The following is a 15,419-nucleotide window of genomic DNA, read 5'->3' as shown; positions in this document are numbered from 1 at the left end:
TTGTTGTTGAACAAGAACAGCTGCAATCTGAAGCACTTGCCAGTACTTAGGACCAAGCCCCAAGAGGCAAGGCCAGATTTAGGTTTGATGATAGGGCCCTTTATATGTGATACTTTAGGGAGCAGGCTAGCAGGCGAAGCCCATTACTTACATCATAGGAGCCTACACAACACAAAACACTCTTGCTGGTTTAATTTTATTTGTTTTATATATTATATTTTGGAAATGTACATCCAGGTGTTTTTTCCTTTAATTTTTTGGGGGGGACCCAGGAGAGTGAGGCCTTAAGCTGTAGCTTGTTTAGTTTGTACATAAATCCGGCACTGCCAAGAGGAACCAAACCACCTATGGGCTTAGGGGTTTTCTCATGTATTTATCATTTATAATTGCTCCCTACCATAAGGTCCCAGGCTGGGTTACAGCAATGAAATGGGCAGTCAAAAAAAAAGGGAAACGTGAAAGCGATTCCGCATGTACCATTAAAAAAAAATCTGAATTTTTCTCCAGCAAAAGGAAGGGGGAGTTGTATGAACCGACAACAATACCAAACATTACTTTTGGGTTTATTTTGGAGTGCGAGGCAGGGGAGCTAAGCTGCATCGGAAAGCTGACGTCTTATGCCCAGCTTTCCTTGGAAGTAAACCCCGTGAGCAGAGGCTGCGATCCTTCGATATTAGGAGAAGCAGGTGAGCGTGCAGCCGCCGTTCGGTTTGCATAGCTACCTTCCGCCCCGCGTCCCCTCCATCCACCCATCTCGCTCCTCTCCCTTCTCTTCGTCAGTGAACTGCCGCCTCGTCCCATTGGCCGGCCAATCTGACTCCATCCTCCACCCAATGGCGGCCTGCCGAGACGTGCTCGGTGCACGCCTGGAGGGTCCCTACCTCTCGCGCGGCACCAATCGCGGCAGCGGGGCGGCCTTTCCTTCCGCGGCCAATGAAGGAGGCGTATTTGAGGACCCGGCGCGGAGGGAGCCTGGCCCTTGTCGCGGAGCGTCGGTGGGCAGAGCTGCTGCATCCCTCGGCGCAGGTAAGAGGATGGAGAGCGGAGGCGCCTTGGGGGGCGGGTTGTTTTCATTGGTTGCATTTGGAGACCCTCCCACCCGAAAAAGGCGACAAACGCAACCCCTTTACATTTTGTTTATGGGCACCAAAATATTCATTTCTTGGCCGCTCAGGCCTGTTATTGTGTGACTTTCCGTTTTATTTCTCTCCCCCCTCACCGACTTCTCTCTCAGAGACAAAAGCTGAAGTTAAGGGTTCGGGAGATGCATTTTTATTTTTTATTAGTTGTTGTTATTTGGCCCAGGTGAGTTATAGGAGAAGGCATTTCTTTCTCCTGGTGCCTGTTTTCGATTTTCTCTGTTTTGATTCGCCTAGTGCTGCTTGCCTGGTAGAACAAGAAAGCAAACCATGGCTTGAAATTCTAAAGTTTATATTATTAGTTTGTTGTGGTTGATGAGCTTGGCCAGGCCTGACTGATGGACTGTCTAGTTTTTATGTAACTTTTTAAAGATGGATGAGGTAGCATGTTTTAAGAATTACACTGGGCAACAATTTTTTACTTTTTGAATGTTGTCTAGATTTCTACAACTGATTTAGGGTATTTTTGCACTGCTGAATCAGGAAATGGCATCCGTTTCTCTCCATCAGGTCAGGTTTTTCTACTGTGTATTTGAAAAAAAAAAAAGATTTTGTGAGAAAATCGATTACATTTTTGTGGCATTATCAGCTGATTTTTGTCAACACATATCATCCTAAATATGTTTTTAAGAGAAAAAAATGTTTTTCCAACAACATATATTGATTACCTGATAGAAACATCGATTACTGTATACTGAATGGTGGGCATTGATAAAAGTAAGTACACGTAAATTGCATGTTGCTTCACCATTTTTCAAACTTCAGGGCTTGAACGTCCGTTTCTTGGAACTTCTGGAATGCTCAGCGGCAGGGAGGTCTTTCTTCAGAGTCCAACAGTAGTCAGCCATCATGACTGTGTCCCAGCGACCCTGATACCTGGTCTCCATCTCTTTCATGTCCTGATGGAATCTCTCCCCCTGCTCGTCACTCATTGAACCCAGGTTCTCAGGAAACTGGTCCATATGTGAAAATAGGTAGTGCATCTTGACACTCATGTTGCAGCCCAGGTTTCTGAAAGCAGTCAGCATGCTGTTGACAAGTTCTGCATAGTTTCTGGCCTTATTGACCGCCAAGAAAGTTTTTCACTACCAGAACAAATGCCTTCCACGCTTCCAGTTCCACTTCGTTCATTGAGTTTCCGAACTCTGGATCTCTGATGAGCTGACGGATCTGAGGACCATCAAAGATGCCAGCTTTCAACTTCTCCATGGTCAATCCTGGAAAAGCCTGGCACAAGTAAGTGAAGCAGTCACCATCCTTGTCCAGAGCCTTGGTGAACTGCTTGATTAAGCCGAGCTTGATGTGCAGCGGTGGGAAGAGTATTCTGTCTCTGTCCACCAGAGGGTCGTTGATGACGTTCCTTTCTCTGCAAGGCACCAATTCCTCCCGCACGGGCCAGTCCTTCTTCCTGTAATGCTGAGCACGGTCCCTACTATCCCACATGCACAGAAAACATGGGTACTTGGTGAAGCTAGACTATTGTCCCAACAAAAACTTCACCATCTTCAGGTCAACACAAATAAACCACTTATGCTTATCATAACCAATTTTCTCCAGCACATACTTCAGCGCTTCATAGTTCTCCTTCAGTGTAGTCGAGTGAGCCAGGGGTATAGAGGCAAACTGGTTGCCGTTGTGTAGCAGAACACATTTCAGTGATCGCTTGCTACTGTCAATGAACAGTCTCCAATCTTTGGGTTTGTACTGTGGCACTCCAAGCTTGAGCAGAAACTGCGCAATATCTGCATAGTACACCAAGTCCTTCTCTTCCGAGAAAAAACGGAGGTACTCTTGATGCCTGTTGCGGAAGAAACTGATGCGAGCACTGTCAGAGAGGAGGTTTTTTTCCTTCAATCTGGATGCCAACAGTTTGGCAGAGTCCTTTGACAATTCTTCGTGGGGCAGCTGCCCCATTAACTTAGTTTTGATCCCCCAACTTTATGCTTTGCCGCACCAATTTATGGAAGATTTTGAGGTTTTATGACTTCAAACTGATCCCTTTTTGACTTACTCACCCAGAACTATTGGACCTGAATACTTCTTGTCATTAAAATAATCATTTCCAATCAAAACAATTATTCGACATGGCATTTTACCCCCACCAACGTCTTCTAAAATGCTCCACACAAGCGTACATGTGAACAAAAATGTAAAAAAAGACATGTGGCCATAGCTCAAAAACTTGACCTGATTGAGCAAAACCAATGTGATTTTTGGATTCAGCTCATCAGATTCGTCCTAAATCAACAGAAAAAACGCAGACAACAAATTTGTTGTTGACCAGTGTTATTTACCGGCTCTTCTCCAAGAAGCTGAAGGCATTCTCCTCCTGCAACTTGTTCCTAACCAAACTTTGGGATAGGTGGGTTAGGATGGATAGTGGGAAACCACTTTAGTGGTTCCCACCTATAATTAAGCAGTATAGAAAATTTATGGTATAATAAGTAAAATACAATGACTAGACCAAGAACATCAAATGTACCTTATAGCTGAGCAGGGAGTTGGCCTAGTCTGACGCTCGAGCCACTGTATCCTACAATATTAGCCCAGTTTAATTAGATAAATGTGCTGCGGAGTAAACATCCTTGAGATTGTGCTATAAGGTTTCATCATTTTGCATGCTTAAGTCTTGCTTCACAGAGCTAGGGTGTATCTGCTTTCAGTCATAGTCTTGCGTTGTACAGGAACCAGTACACCCATGCCAGTGGGTGGCATGCTCTGGCCTCTGTCACTAGCAGGGGTACACAGGGCAACTAGGAAGACCAAGAGGAAGACCAGCCTGGCCCCCTCAGTCTGCCAGTAAAGGAATAACTGCTCCAGTGCTTGCTTTTCATGCCTCCCCATTACTTTTCCCTATTGAGTTGCGCTGTTGGAAAGCAAACTTGCAAACAGAGCTGTCTTTTTTTTTTCATAAATTTTTTTATTGGTTTTTCACAGTTTTTACAAACTGACACATAAACATGTATAATTTCGAATCCTTATTTCTTAAACCTTACTTCACCGACTTCCCCATACCTCCCCTTTCTGCATCCCAGTTTCCAAATTTGTTTCAGCAAATCCTACCCTTGGTTTTATCGAATTTTCCCTAATTCTTTTCTTTTACTTAATCTTTTACAGCTGTAATCCCCTTTTTTCTAAAACCTCAACATTTTAGCATTCATTAATTTTACAATATTTCTTAAGATAAATTTTAAATTTCTTCCAGTCTTCATCCGCCGTCTCTTTCCCCTGGTCACGGATTCTGCCGGTCATTTCAGCCAATCCCATGTAGTCTATCACCTTCATCTGCCATTCTTCCAGAGTGGGTAGATCTTGTGTCTTCCAATACTTTGCGATGAGTATTCTTGCTGCTGTTGTAGCGTACATAAAAAAAGTTCTGTCTTTCTTTGGCACCAATTGGCTGACGATGCCCAAGAGAAAGGCCCCTGGTTTCTTAGGGAAAGTACATTTAAGTACCTTTTTCATTTCATTATATATCATTTCCCAGAAAGCCTTAATCTTCGGGCACGTCCACCAAAGGTGATAAAAAGTACCTTCAGTTTCTTTACATTTCCAACACTTATTATCAGGCAAATGATAGATTTTTGCTAGCTTGACTGGGGTCATGTACCACCTATAGATCATTTTCATAATATTTTCCTTTAAGGCATTACATGCCGTAAATTTAATACCGGTGGTCCACAACTGTTCCCAGTCAGCAAACATAATGTTATGACCAATGTCCTGTGCCCACTTAATCATAGCTGATTTAACTGTTTCATCTTGTGTATTCCATTTCAGCAACAAGTTATACATTCTTGACAGATTCTTAGCATTGGGTTCTAACAGTTCTGTTTCTAATTTTGATTTCTCCACCTGGAAGCCAATTTTCCTGTCCTGTTTATACACCTCCATTATTTGATGGTAATGGAGCCAGTCTCGTACTTTAGACTTTAATCTCTCATAACTCTGTAATTTCAGTTTATCTCCCTCTTGTTCCAAAATTTCCCAATATCTTGGCTATTTGGCCTCCATATTAAGTTTTTTTCACAAACAGAGCTGTCTTATCTCTTTTATTTAACTTGTAATAACAAAAAGGTAAAGGGCCCCTGGACAGTTAAGTCCAGTCAAAGGTGACTATGGGGTTGTGGCACTCATCTTGCTTCAGGCCGAGGGAATCGGTGTTTGTCCACAGACAGCTTTTCTGGGTCATATGGCCAGCATAACTAAACTGCTTCTGGTGCAATGGAACACCGTGACAGAAATGCCATTTACCTTGTTGTCATACAGTACCTATTTATCTACTTGCACTGGCATTCTTTTGAACTGCTATGTTGGCAGAAGCTGGGACAGAGCAATGGGAGCTCACCCCGTTGCGGGGATTCAAACCGCCGACCTTCCAATCGGCAAGCCCAAGAGGCTCAGTGGTTTAGACCACAGCACCACCTGCTCCCTTTAACTTGTAATATGGGTAGAAGAATAGATTACTGATACTGTTAGGAGGTTGAAATTTGCATAATTATAGCAGATAGATTGGGTAAGTTATTTGATACATTGCAATTCACTTTGAGTTTACTTTTTATGTAAAAAAAGTGTGCAATAAATAAATAATAGACCTCAATCATTTCAGACTTTAGTAACTTGCCAGTCTGGTCTGTATATCTGATACCTGGCTGGACAAAGAGGGAGGTATAAACTTCCTCCAAATAGATTCACCTGAATATCAAGTGCAGCACAAAGTAAGGCTTGAGGTACAGAAAGGCAGAGCAGCCATTATAAGGATTTCACCCCCCTGATCAGGTACCTTAGCCTGCAGTCACTCAGTTTGATTGCCGAGGTGGGATTGGGATTCTCTTGTTGTGGCACTCTTAATGTTAGTTGATTTTCACACATATTGGGGATGGCTAGCCTCTGGCTCTCTAAATGTTGCTGGACTACAACTCCTGTCATCTTTGACCATTGGCCACTCTGGAGGGTCAGGATTGTTCCATGTGGCAAGCCTAAATTCTTGCTCTGACTGAATAATTAGAAGAGCACAGCATTTAATCCCTCTTTATTAAGAGTTACTTTACTGCATCAGGTTAAGCAAACTTACACATATACATTTGAAAGCATGTATGTGAATGCTTGAGGGATGCTGGTGGCGCTGTGGGTTAAACCACAGAGCCTAGGACTTGCCAATCAGAAGGTCGGTGGTTTGAATCCCCATGACGGGGTGAGCTCCCGTTGCTCGGTCCCTGCTCCTGCCAGCATAACAGTTCGAAAGCATGTCAAAGTGCAAGTAGATAAATAGGTACCACTCCAGCAGGAAGGTAAACGGCATTTCCGTGCACTGCTCTGGCTCGCCAGAAGCGGCTTAGTCATACTGGCCACATGACCCGGAAGCATGTAATTTGATCTTATACCTCCGATATTGAATGCTTATAAAAACTTTGTTCAATCTGATGCATTAGCAATGCTATATAGGTAAGAATTGTTTTGGACTGAAATTGGTACGTAAACATTGGCACCTGTCCTTTGTTCATATCAGGAAGGGAAAGATGATACAGTGGTACCTTGTGTTACGTACTTAATCCGTTCCAGAGGTCTGTTTGTAACCCGAAGCCGCTCGTAGCATGAGGCATACTTTCCCTAATGGCACCTCCTGCTGCTGCCACGCCACTGGAGTGCAACTTCCACTTGCATCCAGGGGCAAGGGTCGCACAAGGGAGATCTACTTCCGGGTTAGTGGAGCGCGTAACCAGCAGCATTTGTAAGGGGGACGGTACGTAACATGAGGTACCACTGTAATTGTTTTTGTAGTTAATCCTTGGATGCTCTCTCGAGGTAAATCCTAGTAGTTTCATGCAGGGCTTTCAATTTCCTTTTTATTATGTAACAGATAACTAGCATGATCGATCAATTTATGGCCAAGGCATCCTAATTAAGCAGCAGCACATTTCCTTCTTGTCAGGCGGTAGAGGAGATTCTGTCAATGTATACAGCGCATGCAGGTATGAATTAATCTCTTCTCCTACCGGACAAGGACAAAGGGCAAGCAGCGACATCTGTTTAACTCTGTTGTCTAGTATGGAAATGGATAGATCTTGTCCCCTACTATTTTTATGCAAGTCAACAGCTGCACGCTGTGTTGCTGGCCGATGTCATTTTGGTTATGGTGTCTTTACCATGATGTCTATTTACTGTTCCTAGAATCCTGCAGCGAAGCTACAGGTGTGATGTTCCAGAACTGAACGATGGCAACTAACGACAGTGTTGGCATACTGAATTCTGCTTACCTGGCTGTAGAATATATAGACTCTTTCTTGCCTGAGAATCCGCTACAACAGCCATTTAAAAATGCTTGGACATATATGCTGAATAACTACACCAAATACCAGATTATAACCTGGGGATCACTTCTCATGCATGAACTTTCCTACTTTTTAATATGTTTGCCTGGATTTATCTTTCAGTTTATACCTTACATGCAAAAGTATAAAATACAACAGGTAAGATGGAGTGTTGTCTAGTATGAAAAATTCCAGCTCTGGTGTCATACATGGCTCCAACAAGTGGCATAACTTTGGAGCTCCCCAGATCATGAGTTCACTTCCCATATTCTGCCAGCCTGCGACTGGTGACATTTTTGTGAGCAGCCTCTTTCAGAGGATAGGAAAAACCCGATCTTATGCTATACTCTGCCTTTATAACAAACATGGAACAATTTACACTTATTTATGTGCTTGTATAATGATTATGCATATTTTGGTTAATTTCTTATATAAATATTTAGTTTAGCTATCTGTGAGTATGTATTGCTGACTTCTGGCCTCTAACTTGCAGGCTTTCAAGTAAATAGGGTGTTTGTGTATGGGTTGATATGTTATTGTAGAAAGTGGAACATCTGAACAAGTTTGCCAACAGTATTATTTGCTAGATATTTACTGTTATCCTGAACACTACCCCAAAGGACAAGAGGTAATGTTAAAAATGTATTTAAGCTGGAACGCTACACGGACTTACCTGTGAGTAAGCCACAGTGACAGTTGCTCAGATGTGATTGTCACTGTGGCTTACTCACAGGTTAGCTGGTGTAGGATTTTATCTTAAGCAATGCATAGGATTGCATTGTTCAGCCAGTAAATGAAGAACGGAGATAACATTGTACAGATGCTAGTTTCCCCCACAGAAGCTGTAGAGTGGCTAGAACAGAGGTGGGAACCAGTGGTCCCCCAAATTGTCCTGTCATCTCTGACCATTGGCAATGCTGGCAGGGGCTGATGGGAGTTGGGGCAGTCTGCAAAGCTTCAGGCTATCCATCACTAAGCTAGAACATGGCCCCTGTATATAGCATCAGTCCTGGGCACTCTTGTTTTTAATAGTAACCGTGTGTGAAATTTGCTTGAGTGACATACACCCTGATACCTGAATGGTATATATGTAATAACAAAGCTTGGAGTATTGCAATACACTGGTACCTCGGGTTAAGTACTTAATTTGTTCTGGAGGTCCGTTCTTAACCTGAAGCACCACTTTAGCCGGAGCACGATTTCTGTTCTCATCCTGAAGCAAAGTTCTTAACCCAAGGTACTATTTCTGGGTTAGCAGAACCTGAAGCGTCTGTAACCCAAGGTACCACAGTATTGAATAATAAGTCAGTGAAATTTGTATCGTATATAATTCTGGTGCCTTCTCAATCCAGTTTCTACTAAAAAGGTAGATAGATCATGGTATCCTGCTTCCTAATGAGATCCGGAGCCCATTCTGTTATAAAACCATGATTATTTTACTGTGCTGATTTCCTGCAGCCTTCTTGAAACAATGTACAGGCTCCAAACTAATTCAGGGGTGGGGAAACCTGTGGCCCTCCAGATATATGAGCTCCGCTCATTCCTGACCGTGGGCTCTGCCGGCTGGGGCTGACAGAATCTGGAGTTCAACAATGTTTGGAAGGTCACAGGTTACTCATCCCTGCTCTGATGCCATAGATGCTGTGATCTATGCATACCATAACTGTTTCCTTTTGACTTGAAAATAGCATTTGTAATGTTGATTCATTAACAATAAATTCAGACCAAATGGCAGTACTGTTCCCGGGCTGAAAGACAAAAATCTGAGCATTCTAACACTACTTTAATATTTATCTCTTGCCTTACCCCAAGTACACCTGGAGTAGGATGATAATTGACAGGGAATCAACATTGAAATGTATATCTGATATTAATGGAAACATTGATCATCGCAGGCAGCAGTATTGCTGCATTTTGGGGCAATATCAGTTGAAACAGTGTCAGATAAGACAAAGCTGATATTCTGTTACCTTTAATTTAGGTATTCTTCTATTATAGTATGAAGTACTATTAATTTAGTACTTATTCCCATGTATGACATCTTCAGTAATATCATTGGAATATTCTACTTCTATTTATAAAATACTTTTATTTCTTGTTTACAGGATAAGCCAGAAACCTGGGAAAGACAATGGAAGTGTTTCAAGGCACTTATGTTCAATCACTTTTTTATTCAGTTTCCTCTGATATTTGGTACCTATTATTTCACAGAATATTTTAATATTCCTTATGACTGGGAAAGCATGCCAAGATGGTAAGTAGATGGATTTCATTTAAACAGCTCTGTGCAGTTAATTACTTCAATAAATGCAGTGTTTCTCAAATCCTGTTCTGATCAAGCACTCCACTTCAGCATATGGAAGATTTCTAAAAGTTCTGCACAGAAAAATAATAAGTTTCTAGTAGTCATTTTCAAGCTGAGCTTTCCCTATAAAGTGTTCTTATCATTACAAATTACAACTGATTTGCAAGAAAGAAAGATGTTAATGGATTAAGTAAATTTTATGTGAAATTAGTTTTAGAAAACTGCTACAATGATTTATATAGAAACTCAGCCAGGGGGATTTGAGAAAGTCACCTAACAATGATAACAAAAGAGAAATTTCTACAGTTAGGATATATGTATGTATGTTTGTTTGTTTGCTTTTTTATGTTTTTCTTTTTATGTTTGTTGATACGTTTGTTATAAATTTGGAAAACTAATAAAACTTTTTGGGGGAAAAACAACAAATTACAACTGATTTGCTTCCAGCAATGTCACCAGAGTTGACAATTCCAACTTGCATTTTTTCATTCATTAGCAAACAGAATACAGCATACACCTTTCCCCCATCTATATTGTATTTGAAACATTTCTAACTAATTCCTTAGGGGGGAAAGTAGCAAAATATCTCACCAGCAACTATGAATATTCCCATATGTTACAACTTAGGCTATATTTTTATCCCCATATTTATTATACATGGTAGCTTGGTTTCTACTTGCATGCCTTCTTTATAGGTTTTTAAAAATTGCTATAGTTGTGACCTACTTTGGTTGTCAGCTATATGCTGTTGTGTATAATGCAATACACAAGGCTGTGTTGTGTGTCAAGCACCAATAATTTAGAATAATTTAAATTGCTATAGTTGTGACCTACTTTGTATTGAGCATAAGATTAGTAAGATTAATAATAATAATAAATTATCAATCTTACTAATCTAATGCTCAATACAAAGTAGGTCACAGCTATAGCAATTTAAATTATTCTAAGATTAATGTTGCTTGACACACAACACAACCTTGTGTATTGCATTATACACAACAGCGGTGTTTGTGTGCGATGTAGTCTCTTAAGCCACTCTTATCCTCCCTATATAATAAAGTTGTTGTGGACAAAGGTTATGTGTATGATAAAATATACTTTTGCCAATTCTTTGTAGACTGTTGCTGCCTTGCAAGCTATTAGATAACATGTTTCTCCAACACAAAAAAAAACTGGTTTTATAGTCAGATATAGAACTGCAAAAGCAAAAATTGGGTTGGGAGACAGGGTGTCCTAATCTATTGTACTTATCTTAACAAATGCTTCTCTTTCCCTGCCCTACCCCCCCCCCCAGGTATGTCCTACTTTCTCAATGTTTTGGATGTGCTGTGATTGATGATGCCTGGCATTATTTTCTGCATAGGCTGCTGCATCACAAGAGAATATATAAGTATATCCACAAAGTGCATCATGAGTTTGTGGTATGTATTGCCTTAAATTCTTGGTGAACGTTACCTAGTTAATGCTGTAATGCTGTGAGCATATAAAAGCACTAGGTGTATATTAGCTATTCTTTTTTAAAAAAGGGAGAAGAGAAAACAGCATGCTTACCAAACTGTTTTCATCAAGAGTATAATATTGCTATAGTTGGACAGACTTTGAAACTGATTACTCAAAATACAGTGGTACCTCGGGTTACATACGCTTCAGGTTACAGACCCCGCTAACCCAGAAATAGTACCTTGGGTTAAGAACTTTGCTTCAGGATGAGAACAGAAATCATGCTCCAGCGGCGCGGCGGCAGTGGGAGGCCCCATTAGCTAAAGTGGTGCTTCAGGTTAAGAACAGTTTCAGGTTAAGAACGACCTCCGGAAGGAATTAAGTACTTAACCCAAGGTACAACTGTAGTTTGCCATTTTAAATGCGGTGCTCTGAATATGTCTAACTTCTTACCCACCAATGACTGGCTATAAAATACAAAAATCCCTTCAGCTGGTTTCCCCTACAAATGATCTCTGTCTGTTATTCTGATAATGATTATGTAGGTTAGGAACATAACCCACTTTGACCTAGTATATTTGTAGTGAAGTCTGACCAGCAGCAATTCTCCAGTCTCCTGACTTACTGAGGTCCTATTAAACAGAGAGACCAGTGACTGAACTTTAGTCCTTCTGCATCACTGTGCTGTACTACTGAGCTAAAGCCCACCTGTAGGGTTTCAACCTACATTGGGTGATTTCCCTAACAACCATCCTCCAATTGCTTTTTTGAATAGCTAGCTTCTATTACTGAAGGAACGCTCAGTAGGGAGCATAGACTAAAGACTCAGAAAAACCTCTTCTGAGGTTTGAAGGTGAGGAAAGCATCACTGTAAAGTTTTCATATAAGCTATGATTTGCTTCCATTCTGAATATTTTACAAGGGGTTCTTATTCTATGCTACCAGTTGAGATTATAGTGTTTCAGGGGCAGTCCAGAATTTGTAGTCATAAAGAGTTGGAGTGGAGCTAAATGCAGTTCACTCATTCCTCTGTTACTTGTATGTAACATTAAAACCAGGATCTGAGTGCGAGAGGGGGAGAATTCTGCTAGAACAACCTGGCCATGCAGGAAGTACTGTCGCATCTCGGGTTACAAACACTTCGGGTTACAGACTCCACTAACCCGGAAGTAGTACTTCGGGTTAAGAACTATACCTCAGGATGAGAACAGAAATCGTGCAGCAGCGGCAGGAGGCCCCATTAGCTAAAGTGGTACCTCAGGCTAAGAACAGTTTCAGGTTAAGAACAGACCTCCGGAACGAATTAAGTTCATAACCCACTGTATACATTTCAGATTAGCCGTAAAGTACTGGTATATTTATGTCTTGGCATACAAAAGAGCGTTCTTTTTTTCCCTCTTCCTCCTTTCATAGGCTCCGTTTGGAATGCAAGCTGAATATGTACACCCTCTGGAAACCCTTATCATTGGAACTGGGTTTTTCATTGGAATAATGGTGTTTTGCAATCACGTGATTCTTCTGTGGGCATGTATGATCTGTCGCTTGTTGGAGATCGTTGACGTCCACAGGTAATCTACTTTCGCTGTTCAGTCTGGTCATATTCATCAGAAATATAGAGGGTTGTATTCAACAAAGTGTTACTTGGGGTAGACATAGTAAAATTATTAGACCTAAATTAGTCATCTAGGTGTACTCTTAAGTCACACTTTGTTGAATACCACCCAAGTCACCAGGTAAAATCTAGACAAGTGACCATTTTTTTTAAAAAAATGTATTAACTATTCGGGATTTCCTCTAAATGTCCTTATTCAAAGTGCATGTATTTAAGACTGAAATCCTGTGCATTCCTACCTTAGAGTAAGTTTCAGTGACTTTAGTAGAGCTTGCATAAACATTCAGAGGATTCTACTGCACATGATTCTTTAGATGACAAGCTTACAAACTAATTTGATACTCTTTGAGCAAGTAGGGTCACCTTAAGTTCCACATAAAAGCTGCTCTATTAAGTATGATTAAGATGTAACTAGAAATGATAAAATATAACTGGAAACTATGCTACCTAAATGAGCCTTAGGCTCACATGCTCCCTCTTCCCCTCTATTTTCACATGTCAAAGATAGATACAGTGGTGCCTCGCAAGACGAAAATAATCCGTTCCGCGAGTCTCTTCATCTAGCGGTTTTTTCGTCTTGCGAAGCAACCCGCTTAGCGGATTAGCGCTATTAGCGGCTATTAAAGGCTTAGCGGCTAAAAGGCTATTAGCGGCTTAGAAAAAGGGGGGGGAGCGAAAAAAATCGCAAGACTTTTTCGTCTAGCGAAGCCAGCCCATAGGGAAATTCATCTTGCGAAGGGCATCGAAAAACGGAGAACCCTTTTGTCTAGCGGGTTTTTTGTCTTGCGGGGCACCACTGTACAGAGTGGCTGGGGCAACCCAGCCAGATGGGAAGGCTATAAATGAAATATTTTATTTTATTTTATTTATTTATTTATTTCAGATAGAAAGCTTTTTAATGTTAAGCTAACTAGAATTCCTTGTGATGTCGAACAAGTGAAACAAATTAGGGTTAGAGAGAACATTTAACCATAATTTTTGGTTGATGGGAGTTGTTGTCCAACAACATTTGGAGAGCCATAGGTTGGCCACCCCAATTCACTGAATACTTTCCCAGCAAAATCTAGCTATGAATCCAGACTGTGGGTGGGTGGGTGGGTGGGTGGGTGGGTGGGAGAGAGAGAGAGAGCCCACATTTTTCAACTTTTTCATTCCTCTGTTTGGCATAGTGTTGTGGACACGTTGTGCTGAGATATTTACATGACCTCCTTGCAGGGACTATATATAAAGCATGTATCATCAGTACAGAAGTAAGAAACACATTTTAAATACCACGTGACGGATGTTACTTCTACAGCTTCAGAAGTATGTTGTCCAGTTGAATAGTCCAGGAACTTCAGGGGTTTTTCAACCAAGTTAATATGGAAACTGGTAAATGTCTATGGTTGTAGTCCTATACCCACTTACAAGAGAGTAAGCCCCATTAAACTCAGTGGGACTTGCTTCTGATTTTAGCAATGCTTCACTTGAATGGAAATGCGAGCAGTCTCTTCCGTATCTGTATTGTAAATTCTCCTCTCTCTCTCTCTCTCTCTCTCTCTCTCTCTCCTTAGCGGCTACGACATTCCTCTGAATCCATTGCATTTGGTGCCTTTCTATACTGGGGCTCGATTCCATGACTTCCACCATATGAACTCAGTTGGCAACTATGCTTCAATCTTCACGTGGTGGGATAAACTGTTTGGTACCGACTCACAGTACAATTCTTACAGAGAGAAATTGGAGAAACAAGAGTGCATGGTAGAAAAGAAAACCAAATAAATTTCCCAGCAGAAATATAAGGAGGAGCACTTGACAAATGCACATAACTACCATATACATTTGATTAAGCCTAGAAGATTTAACACCCTCTGCAAATTCAAAGCTATATGATGCTTTTAACTGGAGCCCAAGAACAAGCCTGCTGGGCCGTCGCTGTGTGCTAGAGGAAATGGCCCTATCTTCCTAAAATGAATGCATTTTCTATTTTATACGCAAGTGAAGCATATATATTTAAGTAAATGTTAAGGATGAAGGCCACAAATTTGAATGTTTGTAAAGAACAATGTATCCATTTATAATTCAAAGTTTGTAAAAGAATAAAGTTTCCATTAGAGTTGGATAGAACTGTTTGTAAAGTATTTGGCTATATGAAGTTAAGTTTCTTCTGAAGCATACCCATAAAAATTGGTTTAATAAGCTGCTGAGTAGAACTTCCTTGGGAGCAAAAATACTGGTGGAAGAGTATTTGCACATGTTAATAGTTGTTTCCTTTAAAAATCCTTTCTTAGTCTGGTGTTAGAAAAAAATTAGATCTGAGAGAGGAAGCTTTTTTTCTCCCCTTCTTCATAATCTGCTGGGATGAGCCTTTCTATTCTCTTTTACTAAATTAACTGTGTCAATATAGTTAATGTACAGAAATAAATATTTGCAAACTACTGAATGATTGCTATATTTATAATATATAAATGCCAGTTGCTGGCCTCACTGATTGCATGTGGAAGATAGCAGTAGATTCCTGGCATAAAGCAGAGAATAAGGTAACCAAACTTGTGTTTGTTGTTGAACAAGAACAGCTGCAACCTGAAGCACTTGCCAGTACTTAGGACCAAGCCCCAAGAGGCAAGGCCAGA

General features: G+C 40.9%; 1 protein-coding gene across 1 annotated transcript; it reads left to right on the top strand.

Annotated features, from left to right (window-relative positions):
• Nucleotides 1-898: 898 nt before the first annotated feature.
• On the top strand, nt 899-15,045 carry LOC308595116 (methylsterol monooxygenase 1-like). Its single transcript, XM_081209084.1, has 6 exons — nt 899-1,026; nt 7,311-7,609; nt 9,556-9,704; nt 11,050-11,176; nt 12,609-12,763; nt 14,361-15,045. Exons 2-6 carry the CDS (start codon nt 7,355-7,357, stop codon nt 14,566-14,568), a joined length of 894 nt encoding a protein of 297 aa, XP_081065210.1. The 5' UTR covers nt 899-1,026; nt 7,311-7,354; the 3' UTR covers nt 14,569-15,045.
• Nucleotides 15,046-15,419: the final 374 nt, after the last annotated feature.

Source organism: Podarcis bocagei (genome assembly GCF_964188305.1).
Source record: "Podarcis bocagei genome assembly, chromosome: 9".
Classification (NCBI taxonomy): domain Eukaryota; kingdom Metazoa; phylum Chordata; class Lepidosauria; order Squamata; family Lacertidae; genus Podarcis; species Podarcis bocagei.
The sequence above is the reverse complement of the archived record's forward strand: the minus strand, read 5'-3'. Positions and strand labels throughout refer to the sequence as shown.